The 26,328-nt window shown below is 36.8% G+C and overlaps 1 protein-coding gene across 4 annotated transcripts in view; it reads right to left on the reverse strand.

Moving 5' to 3' along the window:
• Window positions 1-16,753, reverse strand: part of LOC114881108 (4-aminobutyrate aminotransferase, mitochondrial) — a 25,997-nt gene extending 9,244 nt beyond the window's left edge. Inside the window, exons 1-8 of one of the 4 annotated variants that reach the window (XM_029197748.2) lie at window positions 16,534-16,753; window positions 14,963-15,093; window positions 14,138-14,302; window positions 13,922-14,008; window positions 13,135-13,330; window positions 11,704-11,876; window positions 11,488-11,628; window positions 5,782-5,939 (exon numbers count right to left, since the gene is read on the reverse strand). In XM_029197748.2, the coding sequence (XP_029053581.2) occupies window positions 5,782-5,939; window positions 11,488-11,628; window positions 11,704-11,876; window positions 13,135-13,330; window positions 13,922-14,008; window positions 14,138-14,302; window positions 14,963-15,093; window positions 16,534-16,597 (1,115 nt within the window). In that variant the 5' untranslated portion in view covers window positions 16,598-16,753. Of the gene's footprint in view, window positions 1-5,781; window positions 5,940-11,487; window positions 11,629-11,703; window positions 11,877-13,134; window positions 13,331-13,921; window positions 14,009-14,137; window positions 14,342-14,962; window positions 15,094-15,169; window positions 15,344-16,533 lie in introns of those variants that run through there. The other 3 variants (XM_029197747.2, XM_029197749.2, XM_029197750.2) reach the window with 3 other exon arrangements.
• Window positions 16,754-26,328: the final 9,575 nt, after the last annotated feature.

Genomic DNA, 26,328 nt, shown 5'->3' on the forward strand with positions numbered 1-26,328 from the left:
TGCGCCGATCCGCCACGTTTCTCATACCAGAAACAGCTCTCAGAAAAGTATGAACTCCTCTTTCCGTAAACTGTGTGTTAGTTAACAGTTATTTATTTTGTAACGTGGTGACACCCGTGCCCCCCCCCCCCCCCCCCCCCCCCCCCGTTACAATCGCTGCGCTTTCCCCCACCCATGCGCCCACCTAATAATAACCTCTAACCCTTCCCTCACCTTACCCCTTTTCCCCAGCCCACCGGTGTCGGGCCGATGGAGGCGACGGACAGACCAACGAGGATCACCCTCACCAGGAGCTTCGAGGCCGGCGGCAGATTCACCCCTCCAACAACACAGAGCACCGAGGAGTTTTCCAGAGATTATGATAAAGCGGCCCAAACTGACGCAAACGTCCACCCGGAGCCATCTGTCGCCGAGCCCGAAGACCTCAGCCCACCCGTCACCGCAGGAAGTCCGTCAGCCCCATCGACCCCGATCACCAGAGTATCGAAAATCGATAATCGATCCATCCCGGGCCGGAAGAGGCCCCCTTCCAAACCCCATGCCCTCCCCAAAAATATCCCGCGACGGTCTCGTCGTCGCAGCGGCGACGACGAGCCGGCAATTAGCCTTGAGCCCTAGGCTAGCATTATAGAGCGTTATAGAGATTTTTGGTTGACAGATAAGAAAGCGATTATAGAGAGAGTGTCGGGATTGTGAGTTGGTGTGTGAGGCGTTTGGTGAGCCCCTTGGTTTTCTAATTTTCGATCATATTGTATTCTGCGTTTTGGCAACGTACCCCTTCTCGTTTCAAACCCCCTGATCATTATTGTGAAGCTACGCGTAACGTAGAGACCCCCGCGAGAACCCATCCTGACCCTGTACCTTCCCGTCCCCCGCTATTTCCTCCTCGCGCACTTCCCCGCGAAAGTGTACGGACGAAAGTGCCCGAATCCCCGCTACTGTGAATTCCCCAACAGCCCTTTCTTTTCTTTCTTTTTGGATTTCGATTGCCACAGTGTGGCTGGCGCCTAACGAGATTTTGTAGTTTGCGACGTCCCTGTTTTTGTATAGAGTGAACCCCCGAAAGGGTCACAATTTAAATAATATATTAATAATTTAAATTTTTTAATTAAGTTTTCTGATCTTAACTTTTAACGTCCGTGTTTTCATGGTGTTCCTCGATTCAAATATATGGCAGCCCTAAAAAGAGCTGATTGTGTTGTACGTTACAAATGGCCCCCTTATATAAATACAACTAAGGTGTTTCTTGTTTTTAAGCCCTAAAAAGAGCTGATTGTGTTATGTATCGCCAGGTTGAAGTAGATGATTTGAAAAAGAATATTCGAAAACTTTTTTTTGAAAAACACGCTTGTAAATAAGTTTTAATCTTCGTTGCTATTTTCATCAATAACTGGAATAATGTTAGTTTTAGGAAATAAGTGAGTTAAAATTTATAACATAATTAACCCTTTTCAGGGAGCCCATATACTTAAAACGAGGAAGACCTTAGTTACAACTATTCACAGATACCAGCTATAATTTAATTAAAAGTAATACGCACGTGAAAAGGTAAAGACGGAAATAGTTATAGAAGTCTATGTTCTTTACAACGTTGAATAGAATGATATTGCAGTTATACCTGTGATACCTTCTTCGATTATTAAAAGGACAACTAATGGCATCTAACATAGCGCCATTGTTCAAGACATGATATAAATCTGTGATTTAAGGCTCTCACATATTTAAAACGAGGAACGCCGTGAAAACACGGACGCTAAAAGTTAAGATCAGAAAATTTAATTAAAAAATTTAAATTGTTAATATATTATTTAAATAAATAACTGTTAACTAACACACAGTTTAGGGAAAGAAGAGTTCATACTTTTCGGAGAGCTGTTTCTGGTATGAGAAACGTGGCGGGTCGGCGCAACGTATTCCCTTGTAGGTCAGTTAGGTTGAGCGCCTCTAACGTTCTTGGCTTTGCCTTATGAAAGGGCGTTGCATTGGTTTTATTTTTTTTTAACTATGATGTACCAATCCGACACTCTTGAAACTTTTACAGATAATAGTTAAATAGTAAAGGATTATTTTTAATTTTTTCCGTGGGTGTCACTCAAGGGATTGTTTATAAAAATCACTTTCAAAAATTTATTTATTAATTTTCAACCTTTAATCATCGGATAAAAATTTTGAAAAAAAGTATGAAATACAGTTAATGAATACCTACTATTTGCACTTTAATGTGTTCAAATATGTTAAATAGTTTCCGAGAAAAAAAAAAAAAGTAAAATTTTGGGTTTTTACCCTCATATCTCCCTTATCAGAAGGGGTAGAGGGTTGAAATTGCACACAATTGTTGTTTAGGCCAAAAGCATTATATGGTATAAATATCAACCGAAATTATCGCTGGGGCCAATTCACTATGCTTATACGGCTAGACCCTTTAAGTATAGGATTTGAATGTGTATTCTGGCCCCGCAAAACATCACGTCGGCCCTGTACCTAAGGTTAGTTTTTTTTTTTATAAACAATATCCTCTCGGATTTGATAGGAACTGATGGTACTCACACCCAACGAATAGAGTCCAACTGGCGGTCGACAAAGAATTGAATGCGGGTAAGAGCTCGTTTTCATGACAACGACTTTGCCAACGTCTATGTGAGTACCTGTGGCGTAGGTTCTGCCGTTAAAATAAAACTGATTTGATGAAATCAATGATGGAAGCCATCAGAAGGCACTATGCTTTTTAAATAAGGTAAGCGGAAGTCGAGAGTATTTTTAATACTCATTTCTACGGACCAATCATATTACAGATAAAAGCCAATATAGCGTCGAAATAACCTGCTCAAATACGCTAAAAACGCTCAGTTTTACACACGCATAACTTCTGAATCGGTGAATTCCGCGTCTTGAAACTTGGATTTTTAGATTCTACTCGTTAAATAATTCAAGACGATTAAAAAAAAGGCCATCAGTTTTAGGTCCCCGAAGAAAAGTTGAACCTTCGTTGCTCATGAACAACGAATAAAATAATGAATCGTTCATATAAAATGAATAAATCGAATTGATCCAACACTTTTATTCGATGTTCGATATGGATAAAAAAAATACTTTGTAGTCACTTTAAAAAAAAAAAATGAGAAAAACGAATACATGTTTTGGAAATCAAAATAAGTTTACAAATAGTAAAAAAAGGATTGGGGGAAACTTCCGAAAGGCCTCCTACCCTTAGTGGATGAGAGTCTATATATGGGATTTTAGCACACGAGGAATCGATTAAGACTAATTACACAGCTGGATCTCCAACCATTTCAGAGATACAGGTAACTAGTAATTAGCCCGTAAACTAGACTTAACTAGAGATAATTATCACAAATAATGTCATAAATTGATTCTCGAAGGTACTCCACCTAACCCAACCTTTTTTTTTTATTTGCTAAAGGGGAAATATAGTTGTTACGTACGCGCGGAGCAGCCCCTTTCGCACTATTCGGCTAAGGGACGCCCGGGCAGTGTAGGACTCGTACCACCCACGAGTGGCCTTACTATCCTAAAACCCCTCCCCCTTGTACGAAGAACAGCTGATCTCCAGATGGGGTCATTGAACTCACTCAACCACACGGTCACTATCACTTTTCACAGAATTTCACTACGTAGTGCGAAAGGGGCCGATTCTTTCAAGTAAATAACCATTCTTATTCACTGTCACGTTGCTATTGCACCGGACACGAATGAAAAACATGTAAGTATGTAATACAGAATTACCTCGAAATAAGCAAGTGGCTCGGGACCGAACAGTTGCTTATTTCGAAGCAGGTACATATGCTATTCGGATTGACTTAGTTCTCGAAACGGGACGATAGAGAACGCGAGAAACGAGTGACAGATCCGAGGTAGCGGCAAATGATAAAGTGATCGGCCGAGCAGCGATGTTATTTTTTGAACAAGGATAGAATATCGCATGCCCTCTCATTCACGCACTATGCTTTATTTCGAAGCAAATATACCAGACTGAGAAAGCATTATACAGGGTGATTCTCTCGGAGCGCAACACAATAGCCGCCCCGCACAATGGAACCCTGCTGTGTTTGCGGGTAAAAAGACCCAGGAGGTCAAGTCGAGGACCCAAGTCTTCGCAAACACAGCAGGGTTCCATTGTGCGGGGCGGCTATTGTGTTACGCTCCGAGAGAATCACACTGTATATATTCCATCCTTCTTCTACTAACCAATGTCACTGCTCAGTCGAGCGTGAAATTTATTACCCTAAACATCGGCTTCGCGCTTTCACGGACCTCTCACTCATTTCTCGTACCTCTCACTTTACGGGCGACTTCAAACAAAGAAGAGGGGATAGCGAGTTGCTTATTTCGAAGCAATACTGTATTCCGTACTACTCCGTAACATTTTCACGGCGTTATCGGTCTTCCTTTCCAACATCAAATAGCACTGCCAGTTTGAATGTTGCGAAGTCTTTTCCGCTCTTTGTCCTTTTCTACGTTCAGCAATATTCAAAGGGTCAACTCGAGTCTCTTTCGGTTACTCTCGGTTACCGAGAATAACAGATTGATGGCTACGAACCATGCCCTATTTCCGAATGTATAAATAACAAAAAACGAAACAGACCTCGCAGATGCTCAAGCTAGCAGTCCCATTTGATGCTGGAAAGGAAGACTAATAACGTCGTGAAAACGTTACGAAGTAGTGCGGAATATCACATGTTTTTCATTTCTGTCCAGTGCAATAGCAACGTGACGGTGAATAAAAATGTTTATTTACTTGTAAGAATCGGACCCTTTTGCACCACGTAGTGAAATTCGGTGAAAGGTGATAGTGACAGTATGGTTGAGTGAGTTCAATGATTTCGTCTGGAGATCAACTGTTCTTTGTAATGTGTTCCCTCCTCGAATGTTCATGATCGACACAATGACCCAGTAACTGCAAACCATTTTCATTTCAGCTTGGTCATTCACAGACGAATGGCTAAGTATCATTTACATTCAATCCTTTTTTTATTAGTTGCAAACTTATTTTGATTTACAAAACGTGTATTCGTTTTCTCATTTTGTTCAAAAGTGACTACAAAATATTTTTTTATCCGTATCGAACATCGAATAAAAGTGTTGGATCAATTCGATTTACTCATTCTACATAAACGATTCATTATTTTATTCGTTGTTCATGAGCAACCAATAATTCCAAATTGTTCTTAATTTAAGACGATATAATATTTATCGCACGCTTCCCTTGATACCTACGCTATGCCAATGTGTTTGTTCACGACCACGAGCACGGTTGAAAGCCAACGCTATCATGGTTCAGCGTGCGCCCTATGCGCGCTCTGGTTGGCCAGTGTTTCTCGTTAAAAACTCAAAAACGAAGCTTCAACCAACATTTTGGTAAAGGAAAAAGTTGTTCAGAATCATTCCAGCAACCCCCCATTTCCAGGAGTTACGGATATACCCTGTATGTATTCTTACATGTCTGATAAAACTTCAGACATAGGCGTAGTCAGGTTATCAGCCAGGGAGAGGCAAAATTTATCTAAAGGCAAATTTCATCGTATTTATGTACGAGCCATTTCACGCCAAATCGCTCACTTTTGATAGCATGTCTTCCGATGTGCATTAGTATTACTTTATAATTATAGCTAGAATGAAATTAGGGAGCAAAATCCAATTTTTTCCTCTACGGTAGGGCAAATACCATTTTTCTTCTCCCAGAGCGCGGGGGGAGGGGGGGCAAGCGACCCTCCCTGTCACCCACTTGCTACGCCCATGACTTCAGACTTTATAAAATCTTACTTTAGAGCTTCAAGGTGATAATATCCTCCCAACTGCATTTTTTTGCTAAATGTAACTATATCTGGAGGAGATTCTAAATTAAAATGTTGATGACACCACATTTTTCCAGTTGCACCTCCACCTGTTTGTACTTCATCAAGCAATAACGCTGCGCCATTCTAAAATATGCAAAATTATATTTTACAATCTACGTATAAAATAATATTGCTTTTCAATTACAATGAGATTTGATTATTATAAACACGGATAATGTTATAATCAGTTGATCCCTAAATATTATACAAAATTAGTTCAAAATAATCCACCTATTATAATCAAATTTTGGCTACTGTTACTAATTATGACAATTAAGGGGGTATACATGGGTAATGCAGCGAGGTGAAATTATCGGCAAAAGTGGGCCTAAAAAGAGGTTCGGGAAATTACGTTTTTCGTCCTTATATGAGAGGATTTGGGGCTGTCTAAGGGCTCCTTCAATGCATTCGTTCAATGCAGCGCGCTTTGGTCATAATTCAACGAGATTGTGTTAATATTTAATAATATGAGTGTCCAAAGTAGAGCAAAAATACAATAAAATACACACGCAGAATCCAAGTATTTTTAGGTCACTAAAAGAGTTTTGTGAATCAAATGGTGGCCAAAGAGCGCTTTATTGAGCCTTCCTCTTTCGAATAAATCCTTATTCAGCTTAAAATCTTCTCATATAAGGACGAAAAACGTAACTTCCTAAACCCCTTTTTAGGCCCATTTTTGCCAGTAATGTCACCTAGCTGCATTACCCGTGTCTACCCCCTTAGGCCAGATTCACACTATCGATACGATCACGGTCCAGTCTCGGTCCGCTCTCGGTACCTACCTGAACCTGGCACCCGACTTTGAAAAAATCAATTTTTTCCAATTGCATTGTATTCTCCTTCGTTTGTACCCGTTTGTACCACTTTTCTTTTCGTTTGTATCCTAAGGGGTGAAAATAGCCTAGCACCCCACTTTAACATTTTTTATTACTTTCAATGCCAATTAAAAAAGAAACGTTTGTACCCGTTTGTACCACCTTCAGTTTCGTTTGTACCTGAAGGGGTTCGTTTGTACCGCTTTTTGAAAAAACCCCCAAGGGATAACTTTGGCATTGTTGAAGATTTTTTACAACTCCTTGTGGGTGCTGTTTTCTAATTGTTTAAACATTAACGCGTATATTTGTTCTAAATATTAAGTACCTTTAAATATTTTCTAATGACTACCTGTTCAAGATTGTCGATAATGAATGATCGAGGTTGTCGATGATATTAACCACTATATATCTGAGAAGACTTGTTCACTTATCATCAAATTTGATTCCGCCGTGCATAATCTAAATAATTACCGAGAAAAACATTACTGTTTCCAACAAAGAATTATTTTCGCGACTCAACAGCACATACAATGGAACATATCGAAGTGTAACACGCCTATTTTGATGAAACTTTGGGGAAATATAGGTTTTATAAAAATATTCAACACGTATTTTTTTTTATCTGCCATCGTCCATGTTATGGGGGTGAAAACAGGTTTGCGATGTTTTCTGTTACTCAGCACATAAGAGATCTCAATCATCACAAATAGTTCCTTTCTTTTAACGAGCCAGTGTAGAGTTTCCGACCAACGCATAGACGATGAAATACTGTAGGTCGTAGATTTGAAGTTAGTAATACTAGTTACGCAATATTTATAGTCTTTATGTCATTAATATAAAAAATATACAAAAATGGCGAAGTTGACCCTTGGTGCTTTTTTCAAAAGTCAGTATAAACGAACCCCTTGGGGTACAAACGAAAGTGAAGGTGGTACAAACGGGTACAAACGTTTCTTTTTTAATTAGCGTTGAAAGAAATAAAAAATGTTAAAGTGGGTGCTAGGCTATTTTCATCCCTTAGGGTACAAACGAAAAGAAAAGTGGTACAAACGGGTACAAACGAAGGAGAATACAATGCAATTGGAAAAAATTGATTTTTTCAAAATCGGGTGCCAGGTTCAGGTAGGTGCTCTCGGTCTAGTAAAATAATACAATGTAAATCTATGAGCGTATTCATCTTTGACTATATGTATAAGTATGGACCGCCAGTCATCCATACTTTTCCTATCCTTGCAATGCTTTGCTATGTAATGCACATCAGCATTTGGACGCTGTTTTTGATTAAATGGTAGAAGATGTAAACATTAAGTCAGGTTTGGCCGATAAAGAAGAAAAAATAATGAATCATACAGTACTGTTTTACCATTTTTTGAAATGATTACAATGTCTTAAAATTGAAATTTATGTAATAGACATACAGTCACTCACAGTGAAAATCGTCCACCCGCAACGGGGCGTATATTAGTCTAAATAAAACAATAAATACAAATAAAATACAATGATTGCGCATATTAAATTATTCTACATAAATAACTACATAATATACTCGAAAAGCAAAAGATTCTGTTGAATAATAATCGAGATATAACATTGTAAATAGAAACATGTCCGAAATGAACCTCACAGTGAAAATCGTCCACCTACAATAACGTTTGATAAATTGCAATAGTTAATTGATTTTGTAATTTTTAATGAGTGGTTCTTATAGATTTTTTTATGCTGAATCCGAATTTCTAAACCATTTTCATCTAACTTTTATAGTTTTCGAGATAATCAATGTTAAACAGAAATTGCAATTATTCAACTTTGGAATTGATTTATGCCTTTACAATAGCAGATATTCAGGTTGTTTTTTCACGTAATAATTCTGTGGAATGTACCGAATAAAATGATATAAATTGTTATTACATTATAGACATGTAAATATATTTAAATAATAATGGAAGTGGAAGGGACGCCTAAATCGCACGAACGTCGGCTGATATTTCCTATTATATTTCAGAAACTAACAATCTAGGAGAAAATTTAATTATATCACACGATAGAGAAACATTTTTGCTAAGTATAACATTAAAGCAATATGTAAAAATTAGGTTTCTACTTTGAAATTTAAGCCTGATAACTTGGCATAGAAGGAAGGAACATACTCGCAAAACGTACACAACAAACAGGTCGACCGTAAGTATTGAGAACTACTGCTGTCACCGCTATAACACCATCTGTTACATATCTATTAGCTATGGCGTTATAGCGGTGACAGCAGTAGTTCTCAATACTTACGGTCGACCTGTTTGTTGTGTACGTTTTGCGAGTATGTTCCTTCCTTCTATGCCAAGTTATCAGGCTTAAATTTCAAAGTAGAAACCTAATTTTTACACATTGCTTTAATGTTATACTTAGCAAAAATGTTTCTCTATCGTGTGATATAATTAAATTTTCTCCTAGATTGTTAGTTTCTGAAATATAATAGGAAATATCAGCCGACGTTCGTGCGATTTAGGCGTCCCTTCCACTTCCATTATTATTTAAATATATTTACATGTCTATAATGTAATAACAATTTATATCATTTTATTCGGTACATTCCACAGAATTATTACGTGAAAAAACAACCTGAATATCTGCTATTGTAAAGGCATAAATCAATTCCAAAGTTGAATAATTGCAATTTCTGTTTAACATTAATTATCTCGAAAACTATAAAAGTTAGATGAAAATGGTTTAGAAATTCGGATTCAGCATAAAAAAATCTATAAGAACCACTCATTAAAAATTACAAAATCAATTAACTATTGCAATTTATCAAACGTTATTGTAGGTGGACGATTTTCACTGTGAGGTTCATTTCGGACATGTTTCTATTTACAATGTTATATCTCGATTATTATTCAACAGAATCTTTTGCTTTTCGAGTATATTATGTAGTTATTTATGTAGAATAATTTAATATGCGCAATCATTGTATTTTATTTGTATTTATTGTTTTATTTAGACTAATATACGCCCCGTTGCGGGTGGACGATTTTCATTGTGAGTGACTGTATGTATGTATCCAGATAGCCTTGCTGTTGTATTCTCAACATAAACTAAAAATTAATGGACTTTAAAATGAAAGAAATAAGTGCATGTAGAATGCTATTGTATGTAACATATTTTACTATTTATAGTTATTCAAAAGTATGAAATATATCAAAGTAAAATAGGTTCAAATTATTATTGGAACGCGGTACGATGTGGCATCAGCGAGTAACGACGCGTGCAATTTTGGCTAGCGAGTACTACAAGCCGCCACTTGATCAAAAGCAGCGCTGCTGATCCGTATTACATACACACAACCATAACTGGTGGTCCATACTTATACAGGGTGTCCCAGAACTGGGGTAGGAGCCGAAGAGGGATGATTGGTGAGGTCATCCTGAACAACTTTTTCCTTTGCCAAAATGTTGGTAAAGACTTCGTTTTCGAGTTATTAACGAAAAACACTGGCCAATCAGAGCGCGCCGTTATTGCGGGCCGAATCACGAGAGTGTTGGGTATGCCAGAATGCGCGGTCGTGATCAAGTGCATCGGCACTACGTCGGTATAATAGGATTCGTTGGGCAAAAGTTGTATCGAATAATGAATTAAAAAAAGAAAGAAATAATAGTATCGAATTATTGATTGCTCATGAACAACGAATCCTATTAACACCGACGTGGTGCCGACGCACTTGATCACGACCACGGTTTGAACGCAGAGCATACCCAACACTCTTGTGGTTCGGCCCGCGCTAAGGGCGCGCTCTGATTGGCCACTGTTTTTCGTTAATAACTCGAAAACGAAGCCTTAAACAACATTTTGGCAAAGGAAAAAGTTGTTTAGAATGAACTCAGCAATCATCCCTCTTCGGCTCCTACCCCAGTTCTGGGACACCCTATATAGTTAAAAGTATTTATACTATGCGTCCGCTCCAGCTCCGATCCGATCACGCTCCAGTCCCGGTCCGGTCTCGGTTACTCACGAAGAATATTTTCCTCGTTTGAAACGCTTCAGCTTGTACATTTCCACCTTGTCTTTGTAGGTTGTTTACATGATTTGTCTCAATGTATTCCAAATTCTTTTCGCAATTTAAGATCAACTATTTCTAATAATATTATGCGGAATGCATGTCGTTAAAATAATTGTAGTGGCATTTTCAGGATCAGCTATGAGTCTTCTACAATAAACTCAGAAGGTAATAAAATTCTAAATGCACGCTCGTCTAATCTTCTTCCTCTACATAATCGATAATTAAATATACTTTTTTCAATATCTTCTATACTTTTTGATTCTAGATAAAGCTGCACTAAATATTTCTTTAATGGAAATGATTCATCACGTAATATCACGTAAGGTGCTATTGTATTTGTTTCTGACAGCGGAGAATCCTCAGAAACATTCAATTTGCAACTTTGTAAACTTTTTCCAAAAGCAGAGTTCGCGAAAATACCACCATCATTATTTTTTCCATATGAACCTATATCTACAGCAGTAAATTTATAATTTGCATCTACTAATGCCAAAAGTACAATCGAAAAAGACTTTTTATAATTGACTATCAGATCGAGAGCGGCTTGAAAGTGGCATAGCAGTATGGGTATGGTAAAATTTTACCGGACAGAGAGCAAATCGATATACATGACTTAACACTATCGAACCGAACCGATAGCGTGTATATAGTCGTACGGCAAGATTTCACCAGACCGAGACCGGACCGTGAGTGAACCGATAATGTGGATCTGGCCTTAAGCACCAGGACAAATGACAGGGATTCTTAGTAAATTCCCATTACATATTACCTTTTTCGTTATTTGTTGTAACTGTTGGAAAAATTCTGGAGACGCATGATTATCACCTCCTTCTGCTTGAATTGGTTCAATTATTACACCAGCCACTGGAATTTTCTTCTCAGTTTTATACTTCTCAAATAATTCTTCAATCTAATAAAATATCAATAACAGTATAAACTGTAAATAAATTCATTTTTTATTAAAAAAGAGAAGACAGTTATGAACCTCAGCTAGACATCGTTTATCTTCTTTCTGATTCTCTTGTACGTGTTCATTTAGGGGATATTTATATTCAGGAAATGAAGCAATGGGCCAATCGAATGCTGGAATATCTATTTTGTGAATATATTTACTATGCGTCGTTGAAAGAGATCCTAATGTTCTTCCATGAAACGCACCTATAAATAACAAAACGTTATTTAATATTATTTAGTTATTTAATATTAAATAAGTGCTGCTTCCTTCGTTTATACTTTCTATTGAATCATGTTGTGATAGTATGCTATATTATTTCAAATTTTAAAACAATTTATTTTTATGAAATGTAAAAAATAAAATTTAATCTCTGTCACGTAGGCAGATCGTTTTATCAAACGTATCTCTTATCATATATATGTATATATCAAAATGTATCTCTTAAGAAATAAACCGTTAACATCTGGAAAGGAAAACTTTTAGGCAAACAGGCCGCTTGTTCTTGAAATAAACAAGAGGCCCAGCGATAACAAAACCAAGTGTTTTGGGAAAGCAGTGTGTCCACCGTAATCACACAACAACTGCAACCACTCCAACCGACACCGAAACAAATGGGCCCAGCCCGATTATCTAAATAATAACCAGATCACCCCTTCCTTAATTAGTATATATGTTACCGTTAAAGTGCGGAAATCAGTTATTCTGCAGATTACCTATGTAGGTAATGTGCAGATTAACTAGAGTGATCCGTTAATGTGCGGAAAATTGATTCTTCCTCTACTTTGGACACTCATATTATTAAATATCGACACAATCCTGTTGAACCATGACCAGACCGCCCTGCATTGGACCTTCCTCTTTCGAATGAGCCCTCACCCAGCCCCAAATCTTCTCATATAAGGACGAAAAGTGTATTCCCGTAAACCCCTTTTTAGGCCCATTTTTGCCGGTAATGTCACCTCGTTGCATTACCCGTGTCTACCCCCTTAAACGGGACGATAGAGACCACGAGAAACGAGTGAGAGATCCGAAGTAGCGGCAAATCATAAAGTGATCGGCCGAGCAAGGATGTTATTTTTTGAACAAGGATAGAATATAGCATGCCCTCTCATTCTCGTATTATTTCGCTTATTTCGAGGCAAATATACCAGATTGAGAAAGCATAAGATATATTCCATCCTTCTTCTACTAACCGATGTCACTGCTCAGTTGAGCGTGACAATTTATTACCCAAAACATCGGCTTCTCGTTTTTACGGATTTCACACTCATTTTTCGGACCTCTCACTTTGCGGGCGACTTCAAACAAAGAAGAGGGGATAGAGATTTGCTTACTTCGAGCCAGAAAACTGTTGCTTATTACGGATCAAGACTGTACATATGAAAATGTATTTTTACTTGTGGGTCATGTAGACTGAAAGAAAACGAATACATACAGTTAAATAAATGAGAACTAATTTACCTTTGAATGATAGTATTGAAAATTTTGGAGCGCCAGGAACTTGATTCATAATACAGGTTTTCATTTCTTCTTCTGTAAATGGAGCATTTTTTCTTTGTTTCTCAGCATACCAAATGAAAATGTTTTTAAATGCATTTTCATTGGAACAAGAGCCACACATCATAGTTGTGATGTGGGACATTCCTGTAGGTGCTACCTGTACGTATTAATTTCATATTATTAGTTAATTCATAATAGTTATGAGTTATTAGTTAATATCATAATATTAGTTAAAAATTATTCTACGTGATTGACATGGGTGTAAAGAAGATTTTTTGTCTGAGGGGACGAGGTATTTTAAAACTAACAGTATTATATGTTTAATATTATTTGATTCTAATTTAATTTCAATGTTATTCAATGTTTTTTATTTATACTTTTACCTACATAAAGCCACATACTGACTTGAGCAATTTTGCGCGCACGGACGTTTGTGCGAATGTAAGAACTTAGTTCTTGAAACATTATATTCGTACGCGTAACATTGCGCTCCAGTTTTTATAATTTTATAATTTTGAAAATTTATAAGATTGATACTTTGAAATTTTGAAATTGCGGAATTTTTTAATTTTATAACTTTACGATCTTATAATCCTATAATTTTATGGTTTTATAATCTTATAATTTTAGAATGGTGAGATGACTGGTCTCACCCAGTATTCCACCTAGTATTCCAACAAGAATACATTAAAGTATTTAAAAATGGAGTAAAACTATATAAGTTAATCAAATGAAGCATTTTATGTACCTCTTTATGTAGCAAAACATTTTTCAGTCTGTTCGGCCAGTCCTTTCCAGGAAAGACTCCCAATGCTGGCCTGTTTGCTATAATTCTCTAAACAATATTTTATTTTATTCAATCGCTATTTATTTATTTTAGTTCCACATAATGTCATGCATATACCAAACAACTTCTATTCAACACTGTTTCAAATTTTGAATTAATAGTTCTATTAACATTTACCTGATTAACTGAATCTGTGAGAACTTTCAACATAGCTGGATGATTGTAACCCAAAGGCATTGATGAAATTTGCATGTAAACATCGAGCAGAACATTTCCATCAACATCCACTATATAGTTACCTGCTGATTTCTCATAGTCTGCGAAGAATTGTACGGAAGAGGCCTGCTGCAGTCATAGATTTCAACATAACCCATTTCATCTCTAGTATACATATTTAGAAAAGATTAAATGTCATACACTATTCAATTCTTTCTGTTATGCAGTCATAAGAGACAATAAATACTTATGTATTAAATATGCAGTGGGATCTGGTTATTAAAATCATAAATAATGTTATCAATCAGTTATTGTTATCATAATCAGTCAGTTTCAAAATACTCTATATAAAATTAGTTAATACTAATCTGCCTATTATAATCGACTATTGTTATCAGTTGCAATAATTATAGTTGGGGACAAATATTAAGAATTCTTAGCAAATTCATACTAAATAGATTTTATCTTCGAAATTTACATTTAACCAAAATATACCTCTTAAAGAGTTCTCTTAAGAATTTTCAGAAAATAAGTGCATAGATCTTTTCTTAAATCATACCTTTATCTTTTCAAAGTATATTGTTGCAGTGAATGAGGATCATATTGTCATAATTGTTTGTAATAAACTGAGTTCAATAATGAACATCTTTTATTCTCTGTTTAATATTATCAAAAATTGCAAGCCCCAAAGTGATCATAATAAGCAGATACCACTGATGCATGAAAAGAAACCTGAACATGGTATGAATTGAAATTTTCACAATAATTAAAAATTCTTCCACATACTTGCATTGCATTGAGTTCTTGAAATAAACTACATGATTGCGGTCCAGGAACTTCTGTCAAAACTATTGGCTTTTTTGGTTCTTCCAAAAATGAAGTGCTGGTTAAACATCTTTTCCAGGATACTGTATGTGCTATATCAAACCAAATAAAAACGTGATCTGGTATTTGTGTAAAACATGCTATATAATGATATTCAATTTGAAGTACATTAAAATTTCTCTATAGACACGATTTTTCGAGCCTCGCGGCTGTTCCTAATCTCCGGCGACAAGCCATAAAAGAAAAGAATAGCATGAGAGCCGTAGCAGACGAAAAATTAACAACAGTTTACTATAACGTTGGATTAAATCACGTTACCGAACCCCTAACGTTTAATAGATCGAGCATTTAGGTTCATTGATGTCAGTTAAAGATAATTGGTTGATGTACTTACTGACGTACTTTTGTACAAACTATACTCGCTATACACTGTAAGGTTTATATTTTATTATTTCGTTATTATTTATTATTTATTAACAATTTCATGTCAAATCATTTTGTATAAAAAATACGAGTGTTTTGGATTTAACAGGTGCAATATTTTGTATCTATTATCAGGTAGAATTAATTCGTTTACCAAATACAGAGTCATTCTGACTAATCTGAGTAAAACTCAGATTTCAACATTTTTTAATTTAAAAATTTGGTGGAACTGGAATTAGTTAATTAGAATTTTGAGTTTTGGAAATTCGGATTTAAAAATTTTTAAATTTAGACTTCAAAATTCAAATTTCAAACCTCAAGCTTTCAAATTTCAGAACGCAAAATTTCAGAAGCACCTTAATAATAGTAACTGTTATTAATAATAAATGATAATAAAATTATCATAAATAATTTTAATTGTAACAAATACTTTATATTTTTGAATATTATTCAATAGAAATAAAATATTACATATTTTAAGAGATTTTTTTTAATAAATAAATTTTTAATAGATGATCTACTATATCATTGTTACCAACCACGTGTTTATTTGTTAAATTAATAAAAGGCATAGGTGTAGATAAATTTAAGATAAGTACAAGGTCAATAAACAAGCTTGTTACCAAATATGTATATGTAAACGACGATATTTCGCCTAATCGTACGATTTTCAGATAAGATAAGCAATGTATATGGATTAAAAAACAATACATCTATATTTACAAAAGATAAATATGTATCTCTCAAGAACAAGTTAAATTTAAGATACTCAATTAATTTTTTTTTCATACTCATCAATATATTTAAAATTAAATTATGTTATTATTATTAACAATAAGTTACAAATCTTCTTGTACTGACACATGATATCAATAATATTATGATTTGCCATTCTAATTGTTGGTTTATTTATTCAAAATTTTTCTAAATTATTTATTAAAAATGAATGTATAAACCGGCAAAAAGAAAATGTACAAAAGAAAACGAGTTATAGATTTTGTTGGTGTAACATGTGCAGATTGATTCTTTTCTTGAAGCTGTTTTCAAATTTTTAGTAACTAATATGTAACAAGAAGTATATAACATAATGTAAAAAGTATAATAAATACCCTTGAAGAATTTCCGTGGTAATGTTCGACTGCTCAAAACGATCTGACACTTATTAGCAAACATATTGTATTTATAATAGTGATTTGGAATTTGATTTTTACTGAAAATTGATTTAGTCTAGTTGCCTATACTTGTAACACATCCTTATCCAGGGATACTCGCATTGGTTACTCTAGGATTGCCCGAGGTAGGGCAAGGTAGGGACGCAAACTGGGACGTGTGACGTTTATATCCCCTCTACTTCTACATAGCCTATACCTATATACATTATCACAGTCGGCTGTGATATTATACGATTTATACACCCAGAATTAAGGAATTATGAAAAATGCTAAGACATTTTGAAAGTGCATCGGTACTTTGGTGAAATATAGAAAAGGAACCATTATAATAATGGAGAATTTATTTATATATGTAGTAAAGTGATCAGTCGTAAAAAAATACTGTTCGTTATATTCCTATTTCGGGTAATATTCCCCCTCTACTATTCCTTACTACGTCATACTGTCTACCGTTTACAAAAAGTCCCGTGAGAATAACGCAATTTGATTGGTTGCGCCTCACTTCAGTTCACACTTACTGTTGGTCGTGATGTGTGATTGATCAATGTGATTACATCTGCTAATTAGGCTCAATTATATAGATGTAAATAGTACACAATATCAATCATAGTGTCCGTTCGTCTAGTGAAAAAGCACTAAAGGGGAAGGTGTCCCTACCACCGGGTCACGCGCGAGCGCGCAGCCATTATGCCTCGTTCGCATGAGAAATACCTTTGTATTTCAGGAGAAAAGAAATTTTTTCAAATAAATGCTTATCGGAGAAGTGAGGCGGTTCATTCCTCAACGAGTAAAATATATAATCAGTACGATTAAAAACTCTGTTGTCGAAATAATTAATCGCGTCGAGCCTCGGACACCGAAGGTGGCTCCTTCCGCCATATAGGATGGTGCACAAAACTGCGAACGCATGCCGTGATTCCATATCGAACCGGAATCTGCATAAGAACCTCTCTCTCGCACTGTAACTGTCGTCCTTGTTCCGCCCCATTTCACTCTGACTCGAGGCTCGTCGAATGTTATCCTTGTCGTTTCGCTTACGCCGAGACAGCGCGAAACCGCCCATCGTTCGAATACCTCGATTACTTCTTAGCAACGTGCAACAATAGACCATTTTCTATCTTCATTTTCAAGTCTTTAAACTTTATCGTTTATAACTTTTTGTAATTGTTTAAACAATTTTTCGTCGAGGCATAAAAAGATACTATACCTTAAGGCGAATAACTGTTGCTTATAAAGTTTTTTAATACCTCTAACGGTTTCAGAGAAAAAGGAAAGAAACGAAAAACGAATAAGATGAAACTGTTTCATTTCATTTGCTGTTATTCAATGCTTGCATTTACTCCTGTGTTAAAGAAACTGATACAAGAAAGAAGATCTCCCATTAAGAGTAAATTATTTTACTCGTATATGTATATGCAAAGTTACTTCCAGACGCGAGCAATACACTGTACCAAAAACACCATACTTTTTAATACACAAATATTTTTACCAGTATTTCTGTAGTGAAAGGATGTTTGAATGGGAATAGAATGCTCGCCGAATGAGTGAGAGCAAATGAAAGTCCAACGACAGGTGTAAGGTATGAGTGATTGGTTGAATGATGTGCGAAAGAGAAGCGAAAGGAGAGCGAGTGAGATGAGAGTATATATGTACGAATGCAAAAGGGCGAAAGCAGTAGAAGAGTGAGATAGTGCGAACGCGAAGATTGTAAAAATAAACAGACGTGGTGATTAAATTAAGAGTTTCCTTTTAAAATCAAAAGCAAATTGCATGGAAAAAATCTTTTTAAAGAAAACAAAAATTTCAACCTGTAAAAAGAGGTTTCGAACGCGCAACCTCCAAGGCCGGTATTCAGAGTCGCAACTTATTTCTAAGCTGGGGTAATGCGAGCGTCGAGGCCGAACTTCGAATTCCGCGTCGGTAAAACAGTCAACGTTGCATCGAAAATTAGACCGAACAGAAACTGATTTCAGCGCCACCTCAGTTATTACATCCAACTAACGGCATGCTATTCTACATCACTTTTCGCATACATCTAAATGACACACGGATGCTACGATAGCTATATTATGTATGCCACCGCCAAAGTATAAAATACGATACGGCATACATCACCTAGGAAATGTATGAATGACATAACTCCTTCACCCAAATATTATATATACATTTCTTGTAATATAACATAACCAAGGGAAGAATATTCCTGCAAATCGAATGCCTAAGGTTAGTTTTTTAAAAAAAATAATATGTCCCGATATTGTACTCCGAATTCCTACAAATCTTGCCCTTTCCGACAGAATAGGAGAATACTAATGTATGCACTGTTGGAGCATAGGCTTATTAGCGAGGGCGTCAAGGCAATTAGTCCAAATTGTATCATGTTTGGTATCATTTTAATCAGAAAAATCTCACCAATGCATTAGTACATAAATGTTTCATTGTGAAAAAGTCAAAAGTAAAAAGGTTTTATCGTTGAATTAGTATTAGTCACGCCGATACGTTTCGGCTCCTCTCTTTGAATTCTTGGACCTCTATCTCCTCCACTATCTCTCCCTTTCTATGTTCACGCTTGGCTGGAGCCGCATGTAAACATAGATTAAAACTTAAGATTAAAACTTCTTTATTGTGAGTTCTTTTTTTATGAAATTTTTACCAAATTGTTTGTGAAAAACTCCTGATTAAAATGATACCAAACACCACATAGTTTAGTGCCATGGAACTGATTGTTTAGAAGACAGAGTTCAGAAATTGCAAATACTATTATAAGTAAAAATTGGGTAATTATTGAGATTAGGTTACACCTCACCGATTTTGATGAAATTTAAATATGTTGTAAAACTCTACATTTTGAACAACTTTTTCCTATACATATAACCGCCGCTCGGCCTTAGTTTTCGAGATATTTTCGAAAAACTGTTGAAACTAACACATTGAATTCTGGCCATCCGTGTGTGTCCGTGACAACGTACGCATGAGTATGGGATCGCCGCTTTTCTACTGTTTCTGCAGGCAACAGCACGGCGACCAATGACCAATATATACCTTGTGTACTTCTGCATTTATGATTTCAATGTATCGTAGCTATGATGGCAGCTGGGAATTTAATATAGCCTAACCTAACCCAATCTACTCTACCTAATCAGTCAATTAAGTTAGGTTAGGGTGAAGTGATATTCTGGTCGCCTAACGGCGACCAGACACACTTACGAGGATTCAAAATCATGAAAATTAGTTAAATTTAATTTTTAAGCCCACCCGTAATATATGTATGTATATATTGATGTCGGTCGCCGTGCTGCTGCCTGCAAAAACAGTAGAAAAGCGGCGATCTCACACTAATGCGTACGTTGTCACGGACGCACACGGATGGCCAGAATTCAATGTGTTAGTTTTGACAGTTTTTCGAAAATATCTCGAAAACTAAGGCCGAGCGGCGGTTATATGTATAGGAAAAAGTTGTTCAAAATGTCTAATTTTACAACATATTTAAATTTCATCAAAATCGGTGAGGTGTAATCTAATCTCAATAATTACCAAAAATTGTCCAAACCATATCGTGTTTGGTATTATTTTACTCAGAAAAACGTCACAAATATCTTGGTAAAAGTTTTATAAAACAAAATGAAAAATAACAAACTTCAGTCGTTGCATCAGTAGTACTTCACTGATATATCCGATCCCAGATGTGCCCAGATCATATTACACCACTCGGCGAGCGAACATCCCGGCATCTCAAGGAGTACACCCTCCAGTAGTAGGGATGAGTTTTTCGTTTTCATTGAATCTTTACTATTCACTAAAATGCCGGGGCCTATTGATTTTTGGATATATTATAGAAATCGATATTTTAAACAACTTTTTCCTGTACATATAAATGATAGTCCAAAAATCATTGTAATCGGGGAGGACGTATTTGTTCTGCAGTTTTACCAAAAAAAAAAATAATAGCAACCAAAAATAATGATAGAAATAATGATCTCGTGACATATGGGTTGAAAATCGCTATCCTAGTCGATAGAACGTCGCGTGTAAAAGAAATTCACGCGTCAAAGTCTATCGCCTCTTCCAGGCTCGAACGTTCCATTCTCCACGATACATTATATCGTCGTCGACGGTTCGGTCGACGCACACAGATTCAGATATACGAGCTGCGAATGAGCGCGCGGTCGAACGTAGAATGTGGGTATCAAGGCACCCAAATTGAGTCGGAGTGATACGTCGGACCCACCACTGCCTTTCAGGGTGGCGAATAAAACAGAAAAACTTGGTTTTACTATATCTGAGATCTTTTATTCTCGCCTTCTAACCACAGGCCGGTTCGACTTGAAGGACGGTGCAAGATAACATGGCGCTAGTTTCTCGTTAGTTCTCTATCCCCACTCTCGCTGAGTGGGTTGTGCGCAGGCTGATCCCCACAAGAAAACGAACGAACTGCGCTCTACAGAATAAACGAGGAACTAAATTTCTGGTCTGTTTTACCTTGTTGACGTCTTTCGCGAATGAACAGTCAACGAAATCGTAGTTCTCAAAATACTTCTTCCTGGAGACTTGTACATCATCCCTTGAGTGCTCGTTTTATTCTATCCGACCCAAAGAATATTAGTCTGGTGCCTATTTGGACAAACTATTGGCAGAAATGTTTATATTACGGATAAATCAATCTAGGTGAGTTCGATCCGCCATTTTCTTGACCGTTGACAGACAGCAATTTCAATATTTTATAACTTTTTGACGATTTGGATAATATAAGGACCAGACTAATATTCTTTAGAGCCTCCTGAACACGTCCCTCAAATTTTGTTACATTCTGTTTAGAAATGAGGACGTATTTTGAGAACTCGCGTCTAGGGATTTTTCTAGGGACTGTCGGTAAAGTTTTCGACGCTCGCATCACCTTAAGGTTATCAGAAAGTTATAAAATATTGAAATTGCTGTCTGTCAATGGTCAAGAAAATGGCGGATCGGACTCACCTACATTGATTTATTCGTAATATAAATATTTCTGCCAATAGTTTGTCCAAATAGGCACCAGACTAATATTCTTTGGGTCGGATAGAATAAAACGAGCACTCAAGGGATGATGTACAAGTCTCCAGGAAGAAGTATTTTGAGAACTACGATTTCGTTGACTGTTCATTCGCGAAAGACGTCAACAAGGTAAAACAGACCAGAAATTTAGTTCCTGATTTATTCTGTAGGGCGCAGTTCGTTCGTTTTCTACGCTCGACCGCGCACTCATTCTCAGCTTGGGTATCTGAATCTGTGTGCGTCGACCGAACGGTCGACGATGATATTGTTGCGCGTGGATTTCAGGTGTCTAGGGATTTTTGGATGTATGCTACGTGGGTAAGGTGCCCGTGGAGCGCTAAAGCACTCTGCTCGCGGCGCGAGTTTTAATAAAGTACACTTTATTTTTAAGGAAAAATAATAGTTTGTATTTCTTTATTTCACGAAGTGTATCTAGACGGGTTGAAGCTTTGAATCGTTCTGAGCTTGGCGGTGAAGATCCTCGATCGAAGTTGGCTGCCATCCCCTCCTCGCTGGATCCTGAATCCTCCCTCAGGATCATCCCTGGTCCAATGGTGGAGGGGCCCATCCTTGTCCGGAGGCGGTCCCTCTTCCTGGCTTCGGTCCACCCTTGGGCGAGCGGAAGATGGTGGTGCTCCGCCAAGACTCGAGAACGATTCTGTGCACACGTGCTAAGAGAAAGCGTGGGATCCAGAGAAAACGTAAGATAACAAAAGGTCTCGCGCTAGCGAGCCAAGGCAACCCTTAAGAGAATTTACGACCCTCTGTAGATAAACAGGATGTCGAAGAGACTTCGACAGTTTCAAGAACCAACATGATTTTCGTTACGAGTAACGAATTAGATACGGTCCGCAATAAATTAGCTCTTTAGAAATTTCAAGTGTGACAGTCCTATTTCTCCGGATTTCCAACTCTCTCCCAGCACGATCACCCGTGTTGAAAGTTTTACAGTATCTTATCTCTTGTTTGTATATTCCTTTGAATTTTGGCTCCTAATTTATGAGTGTTGATATAACATAATGCAGACATGCTGCAGTCATACTCTTATGGCATCGTCGCCATATTACATTTCATTCAGCGCTAGTGATTACAAGCTTGCGGCTAAATTCACATGATATCACACACATACATACAAGCGAGGTTCGCAACAATATAATGTATCGTGGAGAATGGGATGTTCGAGCCTGGAAGAGGCGATAGATTTTGACGCGTGAATTTCTTTTTCACGCGACGTTCTATCGACTATGATAACGATTTTCAACCCATATATCATGAGATCATTATTTCTATCATTATTTTTTGTTGCTATTATTTTTTTGTTTTGGTAAAACTGCAGAATAAATACGTCCTTCCCGATTTCCGGATATGATATTCTATTCTTTTTTTGAAAAATATGATTGGCCAAGAATGGTTACTAATATAGTTCTCCAGGTATAAATGGGGTCATTACGAGGTCTGCTGGTATTGCTTTGAGACCAGCGGGATAGATAAGCGACCATATTAGCGGACGACTCGCCTACCTGAAACAGGGGTACACCGCGTCCTTTTCCAGCTCATTGTGACGCCAATTTTCATTTCTCGTCACTGATGGTAACGTCAAAAAGTGATCGATTTAGCATGTAATGACTGAAAATCGATTTCTTCAAAACCTTTTTGTATACATATAAAGAGTGGTCTCATTTAGTTTCCGAGATATTCGCAGAAAGCTGCCGATACAGGTGCATTGAATTCTACCTATAGTTGTTCATTTGTGACAGCATACATACGCGTCAGATTGGTTGCCACTTACCTTCCCTTTAGAAATGAGTGTCGAGCAGGAGTAAAGGTTCCGTTCACAACTACATATACCAGACTCCAAGAAATGTCTATTCAAATTCAATTACAAGTGAATGTTATTGATGTAATAAGTTAGGTTACGGTATATATCTACATCCGGCCGCCGTAAGGCGGTCGGCAACGCTTTTATTTAAATAATATATAATACGCATTTTTAATAGCTTTTGTTCATTTCTTAGAATTTCTTTTTACACTTCTTTTGATAATTAATTTATTATTATTTCAGAAAAACATTGCTGGCCGCTTTCCGGCAGCCGAATTTACATATACAGCCTTTCCTAACCCATCACATCAATGATATTCATTTCTAATTGAATTGCGCGTACAAGCGGCAGGATATACACTAAGTCCTTTTTTTGCGTTCATGTTTAGACGTTGTTTCTGCTATTCTTTGTTTATACATAATAACATAATATTTATTTTTGCAGGCGCACCCTGTACCACTTGCGGAACAGCAACCGCCGCGCGTACAAGCGGCAGGATATACAGTAAGTCCTTTTTTTTGCGTTCTAGTTTAGACGTTGTTTCTGCTATTCGTTGTTTACACATAATAACATAATACTTATTTTTGCAGCCGGACCCAGTACCACATCCGCAGCCGTATCAGCCACACCAGTCGCAGCTGAACGACTTATATGAGCCTGAGGAGCAAAACATAAGTAGTTTTTTTACTTTCCTGTTCGTACGATTTTTCTGGTATTCATTGTTTGTGAATAATAACATAATATTTATTTTTCCAGTCATACAGAGCAAAACAAGCGCTAATTCGCGAATACAGGAAAACAATGAAACGGCTGCAGCGGGAAACAGCGCCATGGTCCAGCCGCGGCCATGGCCGCGGTCGCGGGAATGGGAATGGAGGCGGTCGTGGTCGCGGCTGTAATGGCCGCAATATAGCATTTTATTTTTAATTTTTCTTCTTCTTCTTCTTCTTCTTCTTCTTCTTATTATTATTATTATTATTGTTATTGGTACTGTTGTTACTATTGTTGTTATTTTTGTTATTGCTGTAATCGCGGTTATTGTTGTTATTGCTGCTGTTGTTGTTGTTGTTATTGTTGTTATTGTTATTGTTATTATTATTATTATTATTATTATTATTTGTATTATTGTATTGAATTTATTCAACTCCCTTACGGGTTTTTGAGGCGCTTTTATCAGGAGCGTACCCAAACCTGTTACACCTTTTTCCTCCTCTTCCTTCTACATTTCTCCTAACATTCTTTTTTTTTTTTCTTTATTATAATCTTTGTTTTTAGTTTCGGCACCTGTTAGTGCTTACAAAAATATATCTATATCTATCTCTATAAAATAATGTAAAAATACAAAATAAAGAAAAAACATATATGTATATCCTTAACACTCCTGCTATCTGCTTCCTAACTAAATGGTAACTAAAGAATTAACCATAATACAATGAAAACAAAGTGAAAACCTGAAGAAAATAGCAGTAAAATAAAATATAATACAATAGAATACAAAATAATATAAAAATAAAGGTAGAACATAAAAACAGAGATAAAAATAAAAATAAAATAAAAATAAACAAATAAACAAAAAGCGTAGCTCACTGGGCTTCTACTCTCTAATATTCGTATCAAAAATAAACTTACTACTTTGTTAAGAATACAAATACAATATCAGCTTTCAGAAATTGTAAAACAGAACCAAAATTAGATTTATCATTCTCCCTTTTTCTTTTGCGCACACTTTTATCCTCTCTGTCCTCTTCTTCTAATTTCTTTCACTTCTCTGCATTCTCTCTTGGCCTTTGAAACTTCTTGCTTTACCTCTTCTTCTTTTCCTCTTCCTCTCTGCTTTTCTCCTAATTCGTTGTCCTTTCCAGTCTTTCCCTCAGGGTTATTTTTTCCCAGTTTTTCTTTTCCTCGTTCCACTTTATTGCCGTCCCCTCCACCCATATTCTTCTGCTATTGAACATGACCTTCCTTCCTGCGTCCCTTTCCTTTTTTGCCTTCTCTTTTATTATCCATTTGAATCTTCTTTCTTCCTTGCTTAAATCTTCATCTACCTCCACCCTCCACCTTTCCCATATCCCATTTCTCATCCATACCATCTCTTTTCTGTTGTCCTCTTCCTCCAGCTCCGTGATTACTATTACCCGTCCTCCCTCCCCTTCCCTTTCTATTGCACTTTTTATTAGCACTTTTTCTCCTAATTCCTTCTTTAGGATTAACTTAATATGTTTCAGCCTCTCTTCTATGTTTTCCCCTTTCACTCCTTTCCACACCAGGCTCTTTCCTCTTCTTATATTTTTCCTTCTTTCTTCTTCCCTCATCCAGCGCTCTCTTCTTTCCTCCGCCTCCTTCGTCATTTTATATGTATCTATTCCTCCCACTCTTTCTTTTCCTCCACTCTCTCCTTTTCCTCCTTTCTGCTTTCCCACTCTCCCTCTTTCTTCTTCTCTGGTTCTTCTTGACATTCTTCTTTCTGTATCTTTCCCCTTCTCTCCTCTCTTTTTCCTTTTCCATTGTTGTCCTCTTCCTCCTTTTCTTTGGTCTTTCCCTCTGTCTCTTCCTCTGAGGTATCTCCATCCTCTCTTTCTTCCTCTCTCTTGTATTTTCTTTTTCCTTTGCTCTTCTCTCTTCTAACCTCCATCTTCTCAAGTCTTCTCTCAGGTTTATTACCTCCTCTCTCAACATTCTTATCTCTTCACCTATGTTTCTTATATCTTCCATCTCTCTTCTTTTCCTCTTTTCTCCTACCGTTTTACTCTCTGTTTGTTATCCTCGCACTTCTTTGCACCATTTCTTTTGCTGTACTCTTTCTAGCGCACGTGCTTCTCTAAAGCCGGGTATCCACCAGTAAAGCCGGGTATCCACCAGTATCAAACGCCCGTATCGTATCACC

This window comes from Osmia bicornis, chromosome 1 (genome assembly GCF_907164935.1).
Source record: "Osmia bicornis bicornis chromosome 1, iOsmBic2.1, whole genome shotgun sequence".
NCBI classification, from domain to species: Eukaryota; Metazoa; Arthropoda; class Insecta; order Hymenoptera; family Megachilidae; genus Osmia; species Osmia bicornis.